The sequence below is a fragment of the Acyrthosiphon pisum genome, chromosome A1 (assembly GCF_005508785.2).
Source record: "Acyrthosiphon pisum isolate AL4f chromosome A1, pea_aphid_22Mar2018_4r6ur, whole genome shotgun sequence".
NCBI lineage: Eukaryota > Metazoa > Arthropoda > Insecta > Hemiptera > Aphididae > Acyrthosiphon > Acyrthosiphon pisum.
This window is the reverse complement of record NC_042494.1, coordinates 164,611,598-164,635,838: the sequence shown is the minus strand read 5'-3', so window position 1 is coordinate 164,635,838 and position 24,241 is coordinate 164,611,598. Positions and strand designations below refer to the sequence as shown.

General features: G+C 29.1%; 1 protein-coding gene across 1 annotated transcript in view; it reads left to right on the top strand.

Annotated features, from left to right (window-relative positions):
- Positions 1–11,684: 11,684 nt before the first annotated feature.
- Positions 11,685–24,241, top strand: part of LOC100167974 (hypoxia-inducible factor 1-alpha) — a 53,726-nt gene continuing 41,169 nt past the window's right edge. Inside the window, exon 1 of the mRNA XM_008187875.3 lies at positions 11,685–12,181. Coding sequence (XP_008186097.1) covers positions 12,150–12,181 — 32 coding nt within the window. The 5' untranslated portion in view covers positions 11,685–12,149. The remainder of the gene's footprint in view (positions 12,182–24,241) is intronic.

Here is a 24,241-nt window from a genome sequence, read left to right as displayed (position 1 = left end):
TGTCTTTATAGTTTCTAATTTATAAATTATAAAAAACAATTTTATTGAACTTTTATCATAATGTACACTGTATACCTTTTTGTTTTTACTTTACTATTATTTACTAATTTAAACTATACTCATCTCAAATTAATAATTTAACAAATATATTTTTTTATATCATATAGCAATTGAATAATATAAGATACATAACATTAAAACATAACAATTGTCAATTTGTAATTTAAAATTATTAATTTTTTAAAAACATTTATAATTGCAACTCGCATAATATACCTACATATAATAAATAATTTACAACTTAATAAAATATATGAATATAGACACAAAATTATGTTATCAAGAAAAAGAACAGAAATGTTTGTGTTTTTGTATTGGATTATTTTTATTTTATACTGACATAGTAATATTTACGTATAAACGAAAAATTTCAAAATGTTTTTAACTTGATGGATATTTTTAAAATTAACTGAGAAAAGCTAAGTTATTTCAACTGTAAATTAAACTAGTTAAGTTCATAAGTTGATTAGAAAATAAACTAACTAGTTAAGTTAAAAAGTTAAAAAAATTAACTTTTTAACTAGTTAATGTCCATCTTTGTAAATAACTATAGTCGTAGGTAGTAATTAATAAATTACTAATTTATTACATTTGGATAGAGTTTAGACTTTCGACACAGAATACAGTGTTCATATAATTACTAATTACTGATTAGTAATATTATACTTTCAAATTTTTCATATTTCCCAATTTAAATATTCAATCATGTTAATTTACAATATCTATTTATAACATATTAATGTTCACATTCGGTGGCTGTCAAGTGTCCAAGTGTTAACCTCAACGCCATCATGTAAGTGCTAAACGACTGAAAATGAAAGCAAACTATACAATAAATAATAATACATTTACAGTTTAAACAATTTGATTTATCATACCTATTATGTTTGAAACTTTCTGTGACGTAATAATTATTTTATAAATAATACTTATGTTATTTAGATCCATAAATCTAATTTCAATGCAGATCTTCAATAAATTGACATATTTTTTGTATTTATTTTATTTAAATTATAAATGCCCACGGGCATGGAGTTCATACTACATAGTAGGTACACATTATGCAGATTAAACTAAGTAACAAAATCGTAGATACAAAAAGGCAAATTAATTAAAGTAATACAAATTATATTAGCAATTAAAGATTATTAGTATCTTTTTTTAGATATTTTTATATAGTTACTACCTACAATGAATAATATTATGGTAATATTAGTATAGGCACTGGGCAGTTACTTATCGTTATGACTTATGATGCATGAAACTTCTAAAATATAATACAATTCATGCTATAAAGTATTATTAGGTAATACTATTTTTTTTCAAAGTGAAATTTGTAAATGAGTAGTCAATTTTTTAATATTTAATAGACAATAGACAGTCAATATTTTCTCGAAAGTGGAGCCCTCGAAGTTTGCCTAATCACTATAAAAAAGTAAAATATTATAATATGCAAACTTACGACGATTAAAATATATTTTGTCATTTTCTATCTTGATACGTGCAGGCCATAAACCTATATAAACTAATGGACCCCTTGGTTAATCGAAAATACTTAACCGAGAGAGAAAAAATATGTTTTGGGCTATAATTTTTAGGATTTTTACACATTGTAACGGCCCAAAACTTCTCTTGTGTCTCTTTACAATCACGTTTGGTAATTTCTTTCTATGCGCTGTTTATTAGTTTATATAGGTCTATGATGGTACAGGCACACCGTAAGACGTACAGAGTGTACTGCACGTATTATAGATATTATTGAGTATTTAATGAAGATTAGATACCTAGTTATATTGTATGTACTAAGGAATCCACATGCATAAAAAGCATAACACATAACCTACTAATATAAATTATAATAATAAAAGCGTTTATCAATTTATTATTATGTTTATAGTAAGTTAATTCGTATTGTGCATGTATAGGTAGATACTTAATTTACTATTAAATATTTAAAGCGCTGTCATTTTCTAAGAAATGTTTAACAATATATTAACATTAGTAATATGTTCGTGTTATGTTTTAAATATATGAGTTTAATATACTACCTCAGTTTAAGAGGACGCCGAACCCGTATAACATGTTGTATAAAACATGTCTTATAAACGTATAGGTACAATATGACAATTTTTTCGTTCACAATAATACATTTCACTCTGTAATTTCTAAAATTAGAGTGAAATGACCTCTTATAAAAATATTTAAAGGTAAGATTATTATCTAAGGCATCTCATAGGTTTTTTTTCATATTGTTTTAATTTTAAGGTCAGTTATGAGTATTTTAAAATTGTCAATTGTTTGTACAGTACATCTTAAAATACTCATAACTCGCTTTAAAATTAAAATACAATAAAAATCCTGTGAGATGCCTTAGATAATCTTACCTTTAAATTTTTTATTAAGTCTTTTCACTCTAATTTTAGAAATTACAGAGTAAAATGTATTATTGTGATCGTAAAATGTGCCATGTTGTACGTTTGTGGGTTCGTCTTTATGTAATATCCCTATGGCCGATTACCTCTAATTTATTTACTTATAAGACACAATTAATAAAAATAATTGTAATATATTGAAATAAAAACTAAAAATTAGGTATGGGTACTCGATTTGGAATATATATTTAAATTTAATTTTCTTTTCTTTTATATGTATAGTATTAGTTAACGAATTCAAATTATTTAGTATTTTAGTGAATATAATACAGGCCTAGTATTGTGAAGCGCATTATACAGAGTGATTCATCAAGCATGCTCACCAACCACCTTTTTCTTCAATAACGCACTTATATAAAATCTAATTTTTGGAATTTTGAAATATAAGTATGTTAAATGCTCTATTTGTAAGTTTTTGAGATTTTTTGTACTACTTAAGGAGTGTGCCGTAGAGATACAAAATTCTGTTTTTCAAAAAAGAATCCTCCTTTTCAACTGTAAATTCTTCTGAAAATTTTACCAATCAGAATCAAAATTTGTATGAGTAGTTTTTTAGTTATTTGACTTTGCGTTTTAAAGATAAAATGGTAATGAGTTTTTTAAGATATTAAGACTATGGTGATTTGAAAATGTTATTCATAATATTACTCTGTCAAGTATCAACATTAAAAATTTGTAGAAATGGCCCCATTTATATTGAATATTAGTTTCAATATTAGGTATATTTTATATTTTTATAAAACCATTTTTGAGAACTAATCCTTATTACAAATATATTAATTAATAATTGCTAAGACACTACTCGTTTGAATTTTGGATTAAGTACATCAAAATTTAAAAAAAAAAATTAGGTATCCACTAAATAATTTACAGTAAAAAAGCGGGTTCTCATTTGAAAAACAGAAGTTTGTATCGCCGTAATACGAAAAAATTGTCTTTGAGTAGGTATATTAAAAATTCCAAAAATTAGAATTTGAATAAATTAATTATTAAAGGAAAAAATGGAGGTAAGCATGCTTGGTGAATCACTTTGTACATAGGTTTAATTAAATAACTATTAAAATTTATAATACTATGTATATAAATGATTATTAAATACAATACATTTAGAATCATATAATATACCTTACTATACCTGTTAAATATTATATAATATAATAATTAAAAATTAATATTAAATAAATATACAAAGCGTGCTTTATTATTTGTTGGTATAAAAATTTCCTAATACTGTTATTTAGATATTAATAACACCAATTAGTAATTACTCAACGTTTAATGAGTTCGTTACAACCGAACAGATTAGGTATAAATCATTATTTACGTTAATTATATAAATCTATCAAAATCAAGTCTCTTTAAAGTAGGTTATAACTTATAATATAAATTATAAATCCATTCGGATATACAGAGCGTTATTTGAAACTTTACTAATTTAAATGTATTAATAATAATGGAACTTCTATGATTACTCTGTGATTTTAAACTAGTATAAAGAATCGCATGAGGCGGGACACTGCAGTAGGTATAATTAATTATTTATTATGTGTGTTGTTATTCACGAATTGTTATAATACTAAAGGTCATACTGCGTACAGATATAGGTATATTATAGACCTATAATAGTACATATTATACACATCGGCATAATATCACGTATGTATTCGGAATATACATAGAGATTTAAAAAATACATCATAGAGTCCATAGAAATAGAAGACAACCACAGATGCCATATGGCTGTATTCAATACATTCGACTGGAAATATTATATTATGTATGCTATTGTACTTACAGGTGTACAAATAATAAATAATATATTAAAATACTGAATTTGTATATAAAATAGGTAATTATAGCTGCTCCTAATTTCTAAAATTTAAATGAATAGTTTAAAAATAGTCCTATATTATAATATAGTCTGTAAGACGTACCTCTTACAATTACATTAATATTTAAATAAATAAAAAAACATACGCCTATGTACGCATTATACGTAACTAATAGAATATTGGTTACATTATATTAGATCTAATAATGATAGAAACATTTATCTGAAACATTTATCTGCAGACTAATTATTTATTTATAAGTTATAATAATATAGGTAGGTGCCTAATTATAAGTAACATTTTATGAATGATTATAATGAGATTTGTGCATCACACCACACGTCGTGTATATTAGGTATAGGTTATATCTCTATATATTATAGTTTGCGTGCAACCTAAATAATTAAAAACCTATAGGCATTAGGTAGGTACATTTTAGTATAATAATATGTAGGTAAATTATAATATTATATACTGCATAGACGAAACTATAGGTTATGGCTAGGGTCTGCTTACAAGCACCTTCAAATATTTTGTGAGAGCATTCAATTACCTTGTATAGGTAGGTATATAGTTATGTAGGTACTAATACAGACATAGACATTCAGTTATATTAGTGTATTAACTTGTACAACGCAGCAGCGGCGGACTGGCCTAGGGTGCTATACACCAAGTAGCACCCCGGGCCCCCATTTGTATTTATGATCCGGGCCCCCGATTACCACAGTCGGTATACGATATAATACTGGTATAATACGGTATTATACAAAAAATAAAATAAAATACCATATTTCATCATCTCTACAAATAAACAACATGTTATTCTTAATTTTTTTTTTATATTTACTTATAAAACTAAGGGCTCTTTCCTAATTTAGGTAGGTTTGAAAAAAAATCACGGGCCCCTAATTAATTTTGCACAAAAATAGCCAGTCCACCCCTGTAACGCAGTGAATAAAAATTTGGTATAGACTATAGACTAGAGTACGAAGCGAGAACAATTTTAAAACTTATCACTGTCAAATATTGAAAAATATTTAACAAATCATTTAAAAACTGAAGATATTATTAATACATTTGCAATTGAAGACAGAAGAATATTGCTTTGTTATAGACAGTCGTATTACTTATTAATTATTATTAATCTATTTAAATTATTCGTAAGCTTTGTATAATTTTAGACTTAAAGCACCCCCACAATTTAAGGTCTATTTGCACCTATATGCTATATATAGCAAAGATTAATATAGTTTAAAAAGTATTTTAATTAAATTTAATAAGAAAGCATTATTATTTATTTATTAACATGCATTGTTAAGAAGTTTTTTTTTTTAATGTTTAGGTCTATTGACTATTGTATACACTATACAGGGTGTTTCTGAAATAGATGAGGAAACTATTATAGGCATACTCAGTATGATGGCCCAATGAAGATTTTTTTGAAATTTTTTTTCTATCTTCAAAATCTGGGTTTATACAAATTATTTTTAGAACATTATATCTTTAATGTAATAATAAATGGTTTAGTTGTATTTTTTTTTTGCAAAATTCTCATACGAATCGAGGTGTCACATCATTTTTGCGCTTGTCGCGCGTTTTTCACGTTCGAATCGCCGACTAAAAAAAAAACAGTGTGGCACATCGATTTGTATGAGAACACAACAAGATAAACAGTGGTGGTATTTATTAGTTGTTATTTAAAATACATTATTAATTAACGCATTATTTTACATTGTCAACTAATAAAAATGATAAAATAATAAAAAAATTATGGTTAACAAAGTTTTAAATGATGGAATTTACTGACATACATTGATTTGTGTGATTTAGATGTACAAGTAATAAAATATGGTAATTTTTATCCATTATGACTATTATAAAATAATTAATTGACCGTAATTTTTACATAAAGAACATTAGTTGATTTGATTATAGCTGAGTTCAATACTGGATATTGAATAACACTTTAAATTTATTTTTAAGATTTAAGTTTTTAATTTACATTTTGAACAATGGATTATACTGACATTGGATATTCAGAAAGAACAAGGATTACATAAATAATAGAGATGAACTTTTGATGAGAATTAATAATGTAGCTGATATCATTCGTCAAACACCAAATTTGTTGGGAAAAACTTGGAATCCATTACATCGTTGGATCGAAGTTGACGAGAGTCACATACTCACGCTGAACAACTGTAGATAAAAATAGGTATTCAAAATAAAGCGTATTTAATTATAATTATTTTACAACGAAACACAACTTAAATGTATGTCAGTTAATTTTGATAATTTAAAACTTTGTTATTATTTTATCATTTTTATTGGTTCACAATGTAAAATAATACGTAAATTAATTGTGTGTGTTAAATGACAACAGATAAATATCACCACTGTTTATCTTGTAGTGTTCTCATACAAATCGATGTGCCACACCATTGTTTTTTAGTCGTCGATTCGAGCGTGAAAAACTCGCGACAAGCGCAAAAATGATGTGACATTTTGATTCATATGAGTTTTGCAAAAAATCTAACTTGACAAATTATTTTTACATTTAAGATAATGTTCTAAAAATAATTTGTATAAACCCAGATTTTGAAGATAAAAAAAATTTTCAAAAAAATCTTCATTGGGCCATCACACTGAGTACGCCTATACTAGTTACATCATCCATTTCAGAAACACCCTGTATACTATAAACTCTATACTGTAACTGTATTCCATAATAATTGTCATAGTGTGGTTATTCTACTCGGTCACTAATTTAGATTGTTGTAACGCGGGAAGCAAAAATTTACTATATCAATCTAGGTACTTCATATTATTATGTTTATTGTACACTATAATATTATATAGTACCTATGTACAGTTTTTTTTTAATTGATTCAATTTAATAATGGTTGCATTAAGGGGGATGAGTTTGGCAATCGTTGCCAATTGTGGATCTACTCTCCCATTTCTACATCATAATTTTTTTTATTTGAATATACAGCTATAGCAAATACTAAACAGTAAATATAGTATAATATTGAAATTGAATATTATTCTATAAACAAAAAAAAATTTAGTATGATATATTTTATATTATTTTATACTTAGCGCGATAAGAACCGTATCAACGTCATTATTAAAAAAAGATTAAAATAATTAATTATCTACGAATTCTTATAACAGTTCTATATGGAATTTTTAATTATAGGTACTATTGTAGTTTATAAGTACATACCATATTTTCAATTATTTAGATTTGTTGTACTATTTAAAGAGTATCCTGCGACCGCGACGGTACAGACTTCTATATTTATTTTTAAATTAAGACTAAACTTTTTAACTGTTAATTATTAAGCAGATAATTTATGTAAAAATATTGGATAAATCAAAATTCAAACGAGTATAGTTTCTGAGTTATTAAAACGTCCATATTAAGGATAGAACTATAGAGGCATTGGCACAACTAGGGATATGCTTAGGGGACTTGTGCACCCCCAAGTTTAAAATGTGCACCCTATAAAAATAAAAGACTTTCCATTATATAAAAAAAGTATTTGAGTACAAATACAAATACTTTTAAAGGTATTTATAAGATACTTTCAAATACTTTATAAAATTTTTTTTTAACTTATAAAGTTATAATCAGTAAAACCGATTTTCATGTTTAACGGTAAATGTAGGTAAGTATAGAGTATTTTACCGTATCATTTGGTGGATTTTTAAAAAAACTCAATTGTTTATTTTGCGGAAGTAGCTTAGCTCAGTATTTGGTATTTGGTATACGTATCAGCTCTTAATAGTATTATTGTATTATAATTGAATCAGAGCGAATCACGTTTTTCAGAAGCAATTGATTCTGGTTTCTGGGGGGTGGTGGTGGGTCATATCCTCAAAGCCCGCACATACACGGTCAGTCTTTGAACTTTATTTTGGATGTTACCCCACCCCCTATTTGAGCATATGGGTATCGTATTCGTATACATCAGTTGGAGTAGTGTGGGGTAAGTTATAAATAATTTGTTCGCTTCCATATGATTTAAAGTAATCTACGCTATTGAATTGAATTATACTGAAATAAAATAAAATAAAAATAAAGGATTTGATTATCGGTTCAGTATAATTGACAGTAAAAAACGTATTATTATAGGTAAATATTTTCAATTTTTAATTTTATTTTACCTGATCAAAATTAAAATAGAAAATAATATATAAACTAAAGAGAATTCTGAAAGTAATTGAAAATGAGCGTTTAATTTTATATTCAGATTCTAGGCTAGCTTGGAAATATAAAAGTACAACGATTTAATATACCTAGTCCTATATTGTCGTCGTGCAGGCGAACATTTTTTGCATGTCGTAAATACTCGTAAATATTACACTAAACGGTGGTGGAATGCACGACCGGGGCTCGCAGTGTGCAGATGTCCTCCGCCTACTGTGTATTATTATAAGGAAGCACGTGACGTTGCAGTTTGTGTAAAAAGTTTGGAGTTCCGAAGCAAAACGGATGACATGAGGGGGGTGATTTAGGATAACAGTATTATCAATTATTATGATCGCGAAACGTTCAAAATACGGCACGTATTGGGTGATAAAACTATAAAAATCGTCAGTAATTTTTTGAATTTTAAAATCTGGTCGATGAAGCAAACAGGCAACAGCCACGTTCCAACGTAAGCGTCGTCACGTCACACGCATGTCACCGAGTGGGAATGACATGCACTGCGCGTATACGAACGATATTGCTTATATCTGCGTGGCTTGCACGAACGCATATGGACGTATCACGTATGGTACCGATTTCAAAAGATTTAGTGCCATAATATTTTACAATCTACATAAAATATAGATTTTAGTTGGTAGGTAGTATTTTAATATTATCATTTACTTTACAAGTCTCATATAAGAATAATTTATCATGGTATTGTATTGCTTTGGCTATTCGTAATAATACATTTAAAGACTAATATTATTGTTAGTCGCCACACAAAAGAACACATTAATATGAAAAACCTAAAATCAATTACTTCTGGTGATATGTATATCAATTAATATGGTATGTAAATATGAAGAATAAATGTCACACGTAATTATTGAACTATTCAGAGTTCTAACAAAAATAGATAAATGATATATGTTCAAAAACAAACAGGCAGTAGTATCTACCTACTTAGCTTTGTTTAAAGAAACGACTTAATGAAAATTATAAATTTTTTCACGACCGGAAAATATCAGAATCCTGTATGCATAACACACAAAAAGAGTATCCTACTCAAATAGGAATATAGGATTAAGGTATAACAGTCGTGTAACACAATTAATGTTATTGCTGATTAAATTTTCAAAATTTAGATATAAAAAAGAAAAATAATTGTATTTTATGAATCTCTAACAAAATAATTTCCAAATTTTAATGATCGTGACGAATTTCGTAAAAATTCAACCTTCAGACACCCATAAAAATGATTATGAATTTAAAATTTGGGTAAGAACTGAGCATATACCTGGTGAATCACTCTGTACCTATATATAAACATTAAACTTATATATAAATATAAAATAACTTTAGAGTTTGAAAAGAAATGCAGATTTGTTTCCCTTTAAACTTTAATGGTAACACACTAACACGTCCTAATTTTGTCCGTTTTCGGATTAAATACTGAAATATCTACATATTTTTCGTTAATTTTCAAATTGTTAACTTTCATTGTGTGTTTACTCAATACATTATACAAATACAACTAGCATTTTTTGAAATGCCAACAAGATATTTGGACAGACCAAATTTTGTAAGTCATTTTGACCTTTAACTATACCAAAATTTACTTAACTTCTTGTTAAAGTACTGTCAAAAATACGGGAAATCGCATGGAAATTTGGAAAATCATAGGATGATCATTGAAAATCGTCAAAAGTAAAGTCAACTGCCTTCGAAAACGGCAAAACCCCTTAGTCATCAGGCAGAAATATTTTTTTGTCAGGTACGTTTAAAAGGAAACACACTGTATACGCCTGGTGTATGGTGTATATAGTTATATGGCGAGATTTAATTAAACTCCAAGTATACGTCACTACTCACTTATCATATGCACTGTAGTACACTGTGTAGTAGTGTAGCAGAATAAGTATTATTACTTATTACAGTGAGCACCTACATATACTGTACCTATAGATAGGTGTGCTAAACACATAATAAAATAAAGGTAAAAATCGAATGGCGGACGGCAGTGTGCGAACAAAGCATAACTATAGGCATCGCGTGGTTTATCGTCCAACCGGCCGTTTTCAGCGAATGGTTATTATTTTTATTTATAATTATTGTATGTTGTAGCTATCGGGCCAAAAAAAAACTAGAACGAGCTCGTCGAAAAATGGAGTATGGACAGTAGTAAATTTATTATAGCCGCGGCTGGCACGATCCTTCAAGAGTGCGTGGTTTCACTGCGACCGCGGTTACTGCGTTACTGGCAACACTGGACCGGTACGTCACTCGGCACCTCTGGTTATCAGCATTCAGCAATCAGCCTGCAGCCGCGGACGACCCGTCTACAGTGGAGTAGCGGACGGGCAGTAGTGAGTTGTTGTGGGCACGTGATGTCACGATAACGAGAGTACGATTCATACTCATTACTCAGTACGATACCTACTACGGTACTATAGAAATTTCGGCGTACTCGCACCCTCATGACAGAGTTCAACACCACCACCATTACAACAACATCAACGGCAATAAAGACGACGAGTAAATAGGCAGCCGCGACGTTAACTATTCTGTGGTTAGACTGCCACGTAATCACTGAGAATAATTTTTTTTCTCTAAAACACGGTCTACTAAGTCTTAGTCCCATGATGATCCATGATCGGTCATGTCTTCGATTCCTGATCTATGCACGTCGCACAGATCGTGGAAAATCGCCGAAATGCCACGATGTACGGGTGAATCTCAGAAATCTTTGGGTATCGTTTTCGCGTGATAAAAAAAAACCTGGTCCACCCCTCCTACGCCACCTCCGGCCCTCAACCAACAACTATCCAAGCCCGAGTGTCGTCTCTCCTTACCGCCGGGTGTCGGGTAACGCGGTAGGCTGCACTAGACAGTATAGTTGTTGTGTTGAATCCGAGATGGGAAACAAAAAAAAACTGTTCGAAATCGACCGACGCGACCCGAACGCGCTCAAAGTGCGCCGTAACCGGTTTCCGTTTAACTGCAATTTATTATTATTATTATTAAAAAGTCCGAGCCCGCTCCGCTCCGGTCGTCGTGTGTAGTTGTAGGTACGCTCTACGGGTGTGCCACGCCGCGAGGGGGGAGGGAGGGTGAAGGGTGACCGAAACTTTTACCGTCGCCGCCCGCCGTCAAGCGTCAGTGGCCAGTGCTCAGTGCTCTCGCGATTGCCGTACGTTTGCGTTCGTAGTGTGTCGCGCTCGCGCGCGAGTCCCGACGACATCGTTCTCGCCAGATAACAAACCGCAGTACCGCCGCACGCTCAGTGCGTCGGACGATATTATATTATTATTTGTATTTTATTTTTTTCACTATAGAATTATAATAATATTATTTCAATCGTCGTTATCATATTTTTATCATCACAATAATACATTATTACTGCATTAATTAATTAATTATTATTATTATTATTACCTATTGTTATTATTACTGTTGGCCCCCGCCGTCCGATCGCGTCGCGTATTATTTTCCACCGCGTTTCGCGACGCGTATTTTCGTGAAAGTTTGTCCCGTAGTCGCGGTCGTCGGCCGACGACGGCCCCCGAACCAAGCAGTGGCGCATCGTGCACGGCCCGCTATCGCGCGCCCGCCACCGTCGTCGCAATGGAAAACAAAAAACCCAAAGAGAAGCGAAGGTAAAACGAAAACCGTGGTGACAAAACAACGAGATTTTAATGACGTTAATAGTTAATTTAGTAGACGAATAATAATAATAACGAAATGTAAAAGAAAATGTCATCGTAACGTAAAACCGCCGTAGGTGGCTCGAGGGCTCGCGTGTGCGACCAACGAGGTCACGGCCCGGCGATCGTGTAATGGGTATCTCATAATATTATTATTATTATCGACATATCGTTTCGACGCGTTCGTTATTGTCTATTGAGCAACGTCTCGTCCTATTGCCGTGCGTTCGCTACCGATGGGTGCTCGAAATTAATTTTGGATCTATAGATAGATATTATGTATATATATCTATATACGTGAACGCTGGCTTGTGTCAACCACCAACAGCCATACCCTGCCCGTTTTTGGGGGACAAACGTTTCCGTAGTCCGCAAAGTTGACGTTATTCTGGTTATTGTAGTTGTTGTTGTTGTTGTTGTTATTGACTTTTTATTGTTATTATTGTTATCATCGCCAAAATTGAAGATGATAACGCGTTACGACTATCTCGAGATTACATTAATTTCTTGATTCTCGAATATAATTTTATTTAGGTACATTTATCGAACGCAGACCCATAATATTATTATCGAGTTTTAAAGATGAGCCGCGTGTGGTGGTTAAATACTATAAATCGTTAGAAATTTAGAATCGGACGATGAAACGCGTTTGGTGGTGGTGTTCTCCGATATATGAGGCATGATTTATCATGATACGAGGTACATTTTAGGTTTTCTTTGTTTTTAACACCGTCCCATAGGTAGTCGTTTCTTTATTTCTGTAACTAATTTGTAGGGTACATTGTCCATTTTGGAACTTTTCGTAAACAGTCTGGCCTAGAAAAGATTGTCACAGTTCGACAATTAGGTAGCCCTTATTTATACAACATGTGTAGGGGTAAGTAAGTTATAATATAATAGCTCATGATTTGAATTTCAAATTTGTCATCAGTATAGGTATTTTAGTCAAACTATTGTTAGAAATTCGTTGGTCCGAACTGATGAAAAATTATTTCCCAACGGGATAATTGAGCATATCAATAACATCCAGGTATTTTGTTTAACCGGGGATTTGAGTGGACAAATTTGTAGGTAGGTAGTTGGTTTTTGTCCGATTAGTGATTTCTATTGTCTGTAAAAATAATGATAAGAAATAATGTAATATTGAGAAGTATTTATTCTAGTATTATAGGTAGTTGGAACCAATCGAGTTGCATATCAAACCTAGTTTGAAAACTATATTGAAGTACTTTGAACAGTAAGAAACTAGTAGATAAAACGACAATTTATTAGACATCATACTCGCATCATACCTACTTCAATGTGTTTAACCAACCTATTGTGTTATATTAAGAACATTATGCTTAAGTGGATTTTAATTGTATAGGAAAATTATATCACCTATAGATTAAAATGTGACAATATAATTTGCTTATTTGCAACATAATTCTCATTTAACTATTTGTGTTATACTATTTTTGTCTAATCAACCATAGACATTAGCCTGGAGGTAGATAAGTACATAAAATATAAATACTGACTAAAAACAATTTAAATGAGTAAATACCGAGGTAAATACCATTGAATATGATAATTAATAAAATAATTAGGCTAATAGGCATGGTGGTTTGAGAGTTGGATAATGTTGTACATTGTACAACATACCTACCCTACCTATTATGCACCTATTACCTATATTGGGTATTTATATATGTATTCGCGTTGATCATGCTAAGGGGTAGAGAGCCCTATTTCCCCTGAGGCTAAAATAAAATCATGAGTATGCTTCAATGCTTATTAAATCTATGTAACAAGTAACTACAAATTGTAAAGTATCGAGTAAAGTATTGTACCTACCTAGTTGCTGTTTAATCTATCAACTGGATAATCTAGATCGCTCCAAATAACAGACACATTTTTTAGTACCAAAACAAATATCAATTATTTATGTAATCGCTTAAATAATCTGTCCAGTTTGTGTGAAAGAAGCAACGACTACCTTATTAATAAAGAAAAATTACCTATAATATAAGAGGCCCAGTTGGAAGGGATTACTCCAATAAATTAAGTCATATAGGTACTTTGCTATATTTTTGTTAATTCAATTTATAGAACCCAATAATATAATACCTATTACCTACCTAGTTCATATTTTAATAATAATTAGGTAGATACCTACATATATAGATATATACCATTTATATGAAATTATTAACATATTTGTGTATTTAATTCTGTTATTCGATGAGTATTTAACATACCTAGGTACATGATTTAGGCATTTATTTTGACATTAAATTACATTTTATTTTTCATTTATAAAATTAGAAATTCGGCTAGGTATCTCTTTCAAAATTAGATTTATTAAACCACTGTTAGTCAGAATTTAGCTATCAGCATGAAGTCATGAAAAATATCGTGTTTTTTTATCTTATACTCTATCTTAGACTTATACTTAAGACATCATTTTATATACATTATACAAAGATGATTAATTTATACCTACTTCCTACTTAGTACTTACTTAATTATTTGTGATTTATTACTATAACTTATTATTATTATCATAATTTAAGGTTAGCTGTAAAGTTACATTTTTGAATATCATTGCGTATTGTACTCATTTTACAGCTGTAAAATATAATTTGTAAATAGAGTTCGGAGAATTGGGACGTAGGTACATAACTGGTAAATAAATATAGTTCATGTTTAGCATCAGAAAATGTATTCAAATAAATATTTGGATTTATATAAACTTTTAAGCTTTTTAAAATCTTAGTTTCTATGGAACATATTAAACATATAAAAATTAAATAAAAATATAACCCAGAAGAGTAGATCTTTCATATTTTCCATTAGGTAAGATACTGTACGTGTACAGCTTTTTGGTAGATAACATTTTACGGTAACTAGCATACGCCATACTACACGAGTACCGAATTGTGACAAAATTTGTAAAAAAAATACGAAAATTTGCATATTATTTTGAGTTGTATATCAGTTTATAAGTATTATTAAAATTCGTAAAAATATACAGGCAAGATTTTTTTATAAGCATTTAAAATTAATATAGGTATATTAACGATAAAATTTATTAAATTGAAAATTCACAAATTATTTTGCAGTTAAAAATTTATAAAATGTTATTACATTTTTATAGCTAAAAATTAAAAATTTGAAATAAGCTTCTTTAAAAATATATAAACACAATTTTTTTATAGTTATTTTTAGTTCAAATTTGGATTTTAAATAAACAAGAATATAAATTTTAATTATTTTCTTGTAATTAAAAAATATAACTTGTTGGTACTTGAAACTTCTAAAGTATATTATTATATACAAATATTGAAATATAAGAATATACTTATGATTTTAACTTACCAGCTACCATAATAATAATAAGTAAACACTTTAAATATAATATAAAATATCATAGGCGTTCAGAATCGTTTTTCGTGTACAATGATATTATATCGTTGAATTAAAAATTTTCACCATCCATTACGATACATACTTTTAATCTACTGTACAGCAGACCATCACCAACTTACCCATTTTTTTCTATGTTGAACTAGGTACCTCTAATTATAAATTTAGGAAAATTTAAACAAAGCTAACATTTTTAAGAATCATAAATAATTTTGCTATTATAATGCAATAGAAAAATTAGAATGTCAGTGTTTTGCATTTAAGTAGGATACTTATTTAAATCTTCTATAAGTACTTATTTTAAATTAATTCATCAAAATTATATGATTAATTGTTTTAATATACCTAACTACTGGAGCTTTCAATAATGAAAATTAATTCTAAATTTCAAAAAACTACCAGTTATTCCCAAAGATTACCAGAGATTTCTAAAGATTAACAGAGATTTCCAAAGATTACCAAATATTTGTATACTGATTACCAAGAGTGGTTTACCCGTAGGCGTGCGCAGACATTTTTGGCAGGGTGGGTCATGTCAATAAAGATTAAGAAACTTGAACTCTGATGGTAGAAACAATTAAAATGTTACATTAAATTAAAATGTTATATTAAATTAATTACCTACTCATAATCACCAACTATTTAAAGCACAAATCATTTATATGATCAAAAACATATAGGTACATATTTTTTAGGTAAACAAATTACCAAACAATATTTTAATGATACAATGTATCATATTGCACATATTATAATTGTCTCATCTCAAGGTGCTATTTCATTACCACTGTATTCCATATTCCCATACTCCTATTTAAATTTTAAACTGTTTGGTTCATGTTCAGAATTTTCTTTTTATTTATCAAATTAATTTGTTTACTTAAGTATTTATCTAATCATTAATAACCACCAAATGGGGTGCTCAGCGTTTTTTAAAATTGGGCCAGAGGGGATATAAATTTTTGAGTATTCTCAGACCATGGTAAATATACTTTAATTACTTTATCATATTATATTTTATACAATGCCAAGAAGAAAGGATACAACATGTGAATAGATAATAATTTTGCAATAAACCCCTGCACTAATGGATGGCCTTAGCCCTCCATACATTTAAGTAATTACCTCAGTAATTACAAAAGATTCAATCTTTGCAGCCTGGATTCCAGGACCCTCCAGCTCGGAATCTCTTGAAAACTAACTCTGCTACTCTGGATAATTTATTATATACCTAGTATATAATAAAACCTATTAAATTTAAATACTAGGTTATTATATAACCTAGTATTTACCTAAAGTAACAATTTAGGTATATTTTATATTGTTGAATTCATGAATATTGAATAGGTACCTACCATACCAATCTATTCATTTTTAAAGCCAATTATACAAATATAGTGTTAGGTAATCTAACTTAGGGAACTTAATAACTTACCTTTGTATTTTAATTCCTAAAATGAGACATTATTACTTATGGGTTACAATTAACTAAAAAATGTATTAGGAGTTGTGTTTTAAAATTACAAGATAATTTAAAACTTTTTATACATATTTTCTGAAAAATATTTTTTGGTGATGATTAGAGATTACATTCAAGTTGTACAATGTTGATGTTAAATGCATAGGCACAAAATATATTATTTACTTTGTAATATAAATTGGGACTAAGACATGACTACCTAAGTAATTTATTAATTTTCCCCTGTTTCAAGGATTTTTTTTATATACTACATTTAATCACCTAACCTTTAAAGTTATCTAGTTTAAGCACTCACCTAACTTTGTTTTTAGTTTTTACAACTTTAAATTATAATATATCATCAGAAACTTATAACTAAGTAGGTAAATACTAAATAGTATATCTTTGCTGCAGCAGTGTAGCAGTACTCGTATATTATAATATAATTCAGAAGAAGCAGATATATTGCTGATAGCTGATATGTGTTGGTATTGACATAGAGTTCCAGGAAAACCATACCAAACATCCTGGAAAAGTACCTTGAATGGGTGAAACTCGTTTTTTGTACCTCCATAATTATTTTACATTACATGGATACCCTATTTTACAGACTATTTTATAATATTTTTTTATAAAAACTATACCTATTTAATTGTTTTGAAGGCATTTTAATATTTGTATATTATATTATTTATCGTCTATCTTTCATTTACACTAAGTAATATGAATTATTAAATACTTTTTGTACCTATATATATGTGTGTTATAGCTTGTAGGTGCCTAATAATACATTTATTTTATTGGCTATGAGTTTTTTCGTATTAGACAATGAATGCTAATTTAAAATTATTTTTGGAGAATAATTTTTTTTTTGTTGTTTATCAATCCTAAGATTGGTTTTTAAGAAATTGTTCACAATAAATGCCTTCTCAATTTTTCTTTATCATTCGCCATATTCTTGAGCTCCCTGTAGGAAGTGACTCCTACATCCTGCATTATTTGGCTAATGTATCTCGTCCTAGGTCAGAATAATATGTAACTTTAAATTAAGATGCCAAATGTATGAAATTAATATATACCTAGTAGTTAAATAAAGTGTTTAGATAAAGAGTTTTTGAAAATTAATTATCTGGAAAGAGTTGTGTTTGTATATAAATATTTAGTGTACCTACCTAGGTACTTCATTGACAATAAATTCTCATATTTTATATTTTCCCTCGTATTTTTCTATACTCAAATAATTAGACAAATACCCATATACCTAATTTATTTAATAAAAATATTTAAATGTTAAGGTACATTTTGAAAAATTTGTTTTTGTTTGTTGTTATAGGTGCAATGGAATACCTATGCATAATTAAAGTATAATTAAAAAGTTCGAAAATTAATAATGTGAAACTATGAAGGTTGGTCGTATGTGTAATATATATATATTTCAATCTAAATAACTATTAAAATTTGGGGGGGGGGTCTAAAACTTGGTCAGGTTTAATGAGTTTAAAATTTAATTGTAGCATAATAGTATATTTAGAAATTTATAATTATTAAATGTTTTAACTTAGGGAAATGATTATTATATAAAATACGTATTGTTCATTGGTCTACGTATATCACACACAACGTGACGTTAAGCTAATAATAATGGTAGCGTGAAACAACTGCCCAGCAAAACATCCATAGGTAGTACACAATAGTCTTAACTATTAAAAATATTATAATACTCTGCTGTAAAAACAAACCTAACAGTTATTCAATAAAAAAAATTGAACCAAATACGTAATATCTATGTTTTTTTTTGTCAAGTTAAAATAAAATATAAAGGGTACAATATAGATGTAAAACATTTTATATTACTACCCCTTATCTCGGGCCCCTGATTCCCGAGTAAATCTATCAACAATTTGTCTGCCCGCTACTGTTTATTTTATATAATAAATATAATATCCCATAATTATGACCAGGAAGTTTATGCGTTTGCATACCAGATAAATTACTTGATTAATAACAAACCAGTTTGAGTTAAATTTTAAAGTGTAATATATTATTAAACGTTTCTTTTTTTTTAACTTTTATATAATAATTTTCTAGAGCGTATAGACTATAGACTAGGCAGTAATAATTAGTATAGTTGTTAAAAATGTAAATGAAAAATAATATTTTCCTAGAACATAATTAGACAAATAGTATACCAACAATATTCGTAATAATATAGAATAATGTAAAATGATATATTTACTAAAAAATTGAAATTTTAATTTGCACTTGTAAGTTGTAACTCCCAAGGTTTTAGATTACCGTTACTTAAAAAACCTACTGATATTTTATTATTATATATTTACATATATACGAACGGTAGTCACTCGCCGGATTATAATATCCTACCGGGTCATAGGGATTTCCCCGATCACCCCGAAGCCAAGGAAATTGTCAAAATGATATTACATATTTTGTATTGAGTAAGGTTAGAATAGTAGGCACTCGAATATCAATTCTGTGGGATAATAATATTATATGAATCAGAAGAAATCCAATATTTAACACGGATAATGTATACAACGTACCTATTACGTGTATTATGATTTATGACACTATTCAGAATGCGGTTTGGATTATCTACTGTTAAGTTGACTGAGTTGACGATGGTATTGTTACACCTCAACGCGTAGGTGTACACGTCTTGTATATGTATTTTTGGTATAAATATATACGAGACAATAATATAATAATAATATGATAGATTTACCTTTAAAAAAGAAACATTATTGACTTAAGTACCTATACCTAATGATAATAGTATTATACATTATGTCTATATTTATTTTAATTTAAAAATATTATGGTGGTTCAAGTAATTGCCAATTGGTAAGGCAGTAAGGGTATACGTAAATCAAGCGATAGTTTTAAATTTTAGCCAGGTAAGCTAAAATTCAACGCGTGATGGTGTCCCACGATTCACTTAAGTGGACCTAACAGTGACATTTGTTGTCACGGTCTTACAAGTGCGTAACATGGCAAATTTTACGCTCAGCAGAACGCGTTTATCTCCGTTAGTTTAAAAATTAGAGCAAATTTACCTCTTATAAAATTTAAAGGTAAGATTATTATCTAAAAAATGATATAGGCTTTTTATTGTGTTTTAATTTTAAAGTGAGTTATGAGTAGGGCTAGGATTTTGTAGCATTTGCATTTTCTTTCATAGTACTACAGGACATAGCTAATCAAAAACAAAATTCGATTCATTCATCACAGAGTTCAAATATGTGATTTTGATTTTGCTTTTTTTGCATTTTCTTATGATATTCGTTAATAAATGCTTTTTTGGTACTTTTTTGTCAGTTTATTAGCTTTTTAATTAGTTTTTGTTAATTATACGCATATTTTACATTTTTAAAACATTTACGTACATATTTATCTAAATTATTATTTATTAATTTATTTTAATTGTATTATTATACATACTTATTTCGTGATTTCGTAGTGAAATATTATCACCTTATCGGAAAATATTTCTGAAAATAGATTCTTAAATTTTGTCAAAAAGATTACCGAGTGGTTACGTAATACGTTGACATTTATCGACATTTAATAAAACGGTGTTTAATTTTTTTTTTTCAATATTTATAAATTGTGCTTAGTTGTTCTAAGAATTACTTAGTGTGAATATATAAAAGTGTGTTTAATAAATTATTTTTTGATATTAAAAATATTTTTCAGCTAAACTTAAAAATGTTCAAATCTTTTTTAGTTGCATTTTCTTGGTTAAAATGCTTTTTTTGTAGCATTATTGGCAATTTTTTAATTCCTTTATTGTAGGTTTTTAGTGCTTTATTTTCCTAGCCCTAGTTATGAGTATTTTAAGATGTACAAATAGTTTACAATTTTAAAATACACATAACTCGCTTTAAAATTAAAGTATAATAAAAAGCCTATGGCATTGTATAGATTAGTCTTACTTTTAAATTTTATTAGAGCCCAATTCGCTCTAATTTTTAACTAACGTAGATAAATCATGAATGTGTTCTGCTGAGCGTTAAAGTTGCTATTTTACGCACTTGTGAGACAGAGGCAACAAATGTCACTGTAAAGTCCCCTTAATTGCTTCATTATAATATTCTCGTCGTCTGATCGTATGTTCAATAATCGTGGCCTAATAAAAAACGGACTCAACGCTCATCGTATATAAGTATAATAATATTTAGTATGTATTTAGTATCTTATTATGTGTACTACGGTGTTATAGCGGTGGCCACGGATCTTACGTGTTTTGTTGTTCGTTATAATTTATTCTGTTCATATATCTATACTCAACGTATAAGTTAGCTATTCCTGGAGGTTTGATCGAAATTACAGATACATATACGACCATAGGCGCAAATTGAGAGGGGGGCTTGGGGGTGCTAAGCCCCCTAAACGTAGCCGTAATCCCCCCCCCCCAAAAAAAAAAAAACCTAGGACATACAATTTTAATATGCTGTATTGCAATAGTTTGCTTGTCTTTAATATATTCAGCCCCTCCCAAGCTAAAAGTTGAAATTGCGCCTATGTACCTATATGACCTACCTACATAAATACGTATATCTTGCATTGTGCATATTAGTATATCGGATTTTGTTTACTTTTTCTGTACAGTACGAAATTCGCCGAAACCCTAATCGAATTACGTATGTGACGCGTGTTACCATAGTGTATGAAATAATAAATAAATATATTTTATCCTTCGTGGTGTAAATAATCGTGTATCAAACAGTTGTTTGTTTTATTAAAACCTGTTTGTTCTTCTCACTTGTCTCACTGTTCTGTAATAAATTAATACTAATATGGCCTCCTTATTAAACTGTTGTAAAATTTACGTATGTATAGACAATGGTAAAAACACCAAAAATAACTTATTAAGGGTGTGGAAAGGTGTAGTGGTCACTACTTACCGCGTCATGTTTACAAGTTTACGACGTAGAATATTCTGATGTTTCTCAATATATTCTCATTTATTTAATGTATATACTATACAGAGTGTAACAGAAAGAACTGACCAAAAAAAATAAAAATGTATGCTACGTAAACGTAAATTTTTCATTTTCGATATTAAAAAATAAAAATGATTTTTATTTTATTACATGTGTAGCGCAAGTGGCTATAAATTATATAAAACATTTTTTTTTTTAAATATTGATTAAAACAAAAGTTATTCCAAAAGTCAGTTGACCCTGTATATAGGTAGTTAATGCGCTTTAAAATTTTGCATTAATGAGTAACTCATGATTATATCAGTATTTTAAAATGTTTACATGTCCAAAAAAATATGGACAACACTTGGCTTACCTAACCTAAGAGGACGTTGTACACGCTATGTGTTTACTTCATCTTACTAACGGTCCCCACACACTGCACTACTGCAATGGTAGCAGTGGCAGTAAAATGAATCTAGACACAATATTCTGCCACCACAACACCACGGTTCACCGATGCAGTGTGTGGGGGGGGGGGGCTTTAATTTTCTTCAAAAAGTTACTTATGAAAATTTTAAAATTTATGATTTTAAGGAAGCTTGGGGAGTCCACTTCTGACTATATTTTCACTGTCAGACATGTACAAGAAATATATTACTAGTATGGGAAGGAGGTCCGTATAACCTTCATAAACGTCTGCTGGTAATTAGACATTACGCGTAGGCAGGCCTACAAAAGTATATGTTCGAAATATACTGTGTATGGATCTAGTCATCTAGAGGAATTTTAAATCCCTATATTCTTAACTACCTAATCAAAGAATGCATACCCATACTTTGTGCAAAGTGACATTTTTAAATGGTTTATCGCAGAGTTATGAAGTTGAAATTTGACCTTATAAACAGGGTGATGCACTGTCATCTACCCTTTTTAAATTAATACTTGAAAAAGTAGTCAGATCAATGTCAAAACGCTAAAGCATGGTGGTATTGCAATCTAATAATAAACAACTTGCTTATGCAGATGATATTTTATAATGAGCAACACGAAGTTGGAACATGATCAGATTATATAATTAAAACAACTTAACCACAAAGAGACTTGAAGTAAAATATAGGACAAAATAAAGTATTTAGTCATATCTAGAAGAACAATAGACGACTAGGATCTCATATTAAAACTATACCTTTCAGCTAGTAAAATATTTCGAATACCTCGGAGATAATATAAACCTCTATACAATAACATACACAATTAAATCAAGTTTAGGATATCTGTTGCAAAAAAAAGGTTATTGATTATTATTTTTTGAGAAAATTACTAAAGTAGAAACTACTCAAGAAAATCAAAGGAATAATGCCTTTCCTTTGTCGAGTTTCCTAATACCAGTCTTGACATATGCATGTAAGACTCAATACATTGACAACTAAAGGTAATGAGGAAATAATGTTTTGTTTTGAATAAAGATTATAGATCGATTTATATATATATATATATATATATATAAGTGTATGATAATCAACCAAAAACTAGTATATAAATGCTTAGCTCATTAGAACAAAGTCGTAGAGTATGCCATGTCTGGAAATTAAACAGCCGTTTAAATTCCTTTAAGTCCTTGAAGAAAATTGATGAGGAACAATGTCTAGTGAATGCCTTAGACAGCCTCGTTGGACAAATAATCAAATAAGGCCAGGAAAAGAGAATAGAGGATAGTGAGGATAGACGTAGACGAAGAAGGGTAGTTGAGACAAGAGAAAGCCAATAAGTATCATTAAAGCTTTATAAGATAAGAGGAAAACCTACTAAAATATCTTTTGTTATCAAGATCTAGAATATTTAATTATTATAGTGTATAATGAAATGATATTATAATATTATTATTGAATTCGACTAAAAAATAGTAACTTGTTCGTAGTGTCTATAAATCAGTATAATAACAATTGTACCTACCTATTTTAAGAGGACGCGACACCCGCATGTGTTGTCTCTGTCTTATAAATGTAAAACATAGAAAATATAGACATAACTAAGAAACTACATTTTCACGACATAAAAAGGAGAACTTGTTGTAATTTTCTTTTTCTTTTTTTTTTTTATATCACGTATACGAAATGAGTTCTTATTGTTTCAAAATCCATTATTGTTTGTTTTTTTCAAACTTTAATAACTTTTTTTGTAGTTCCAATATCGAACAGT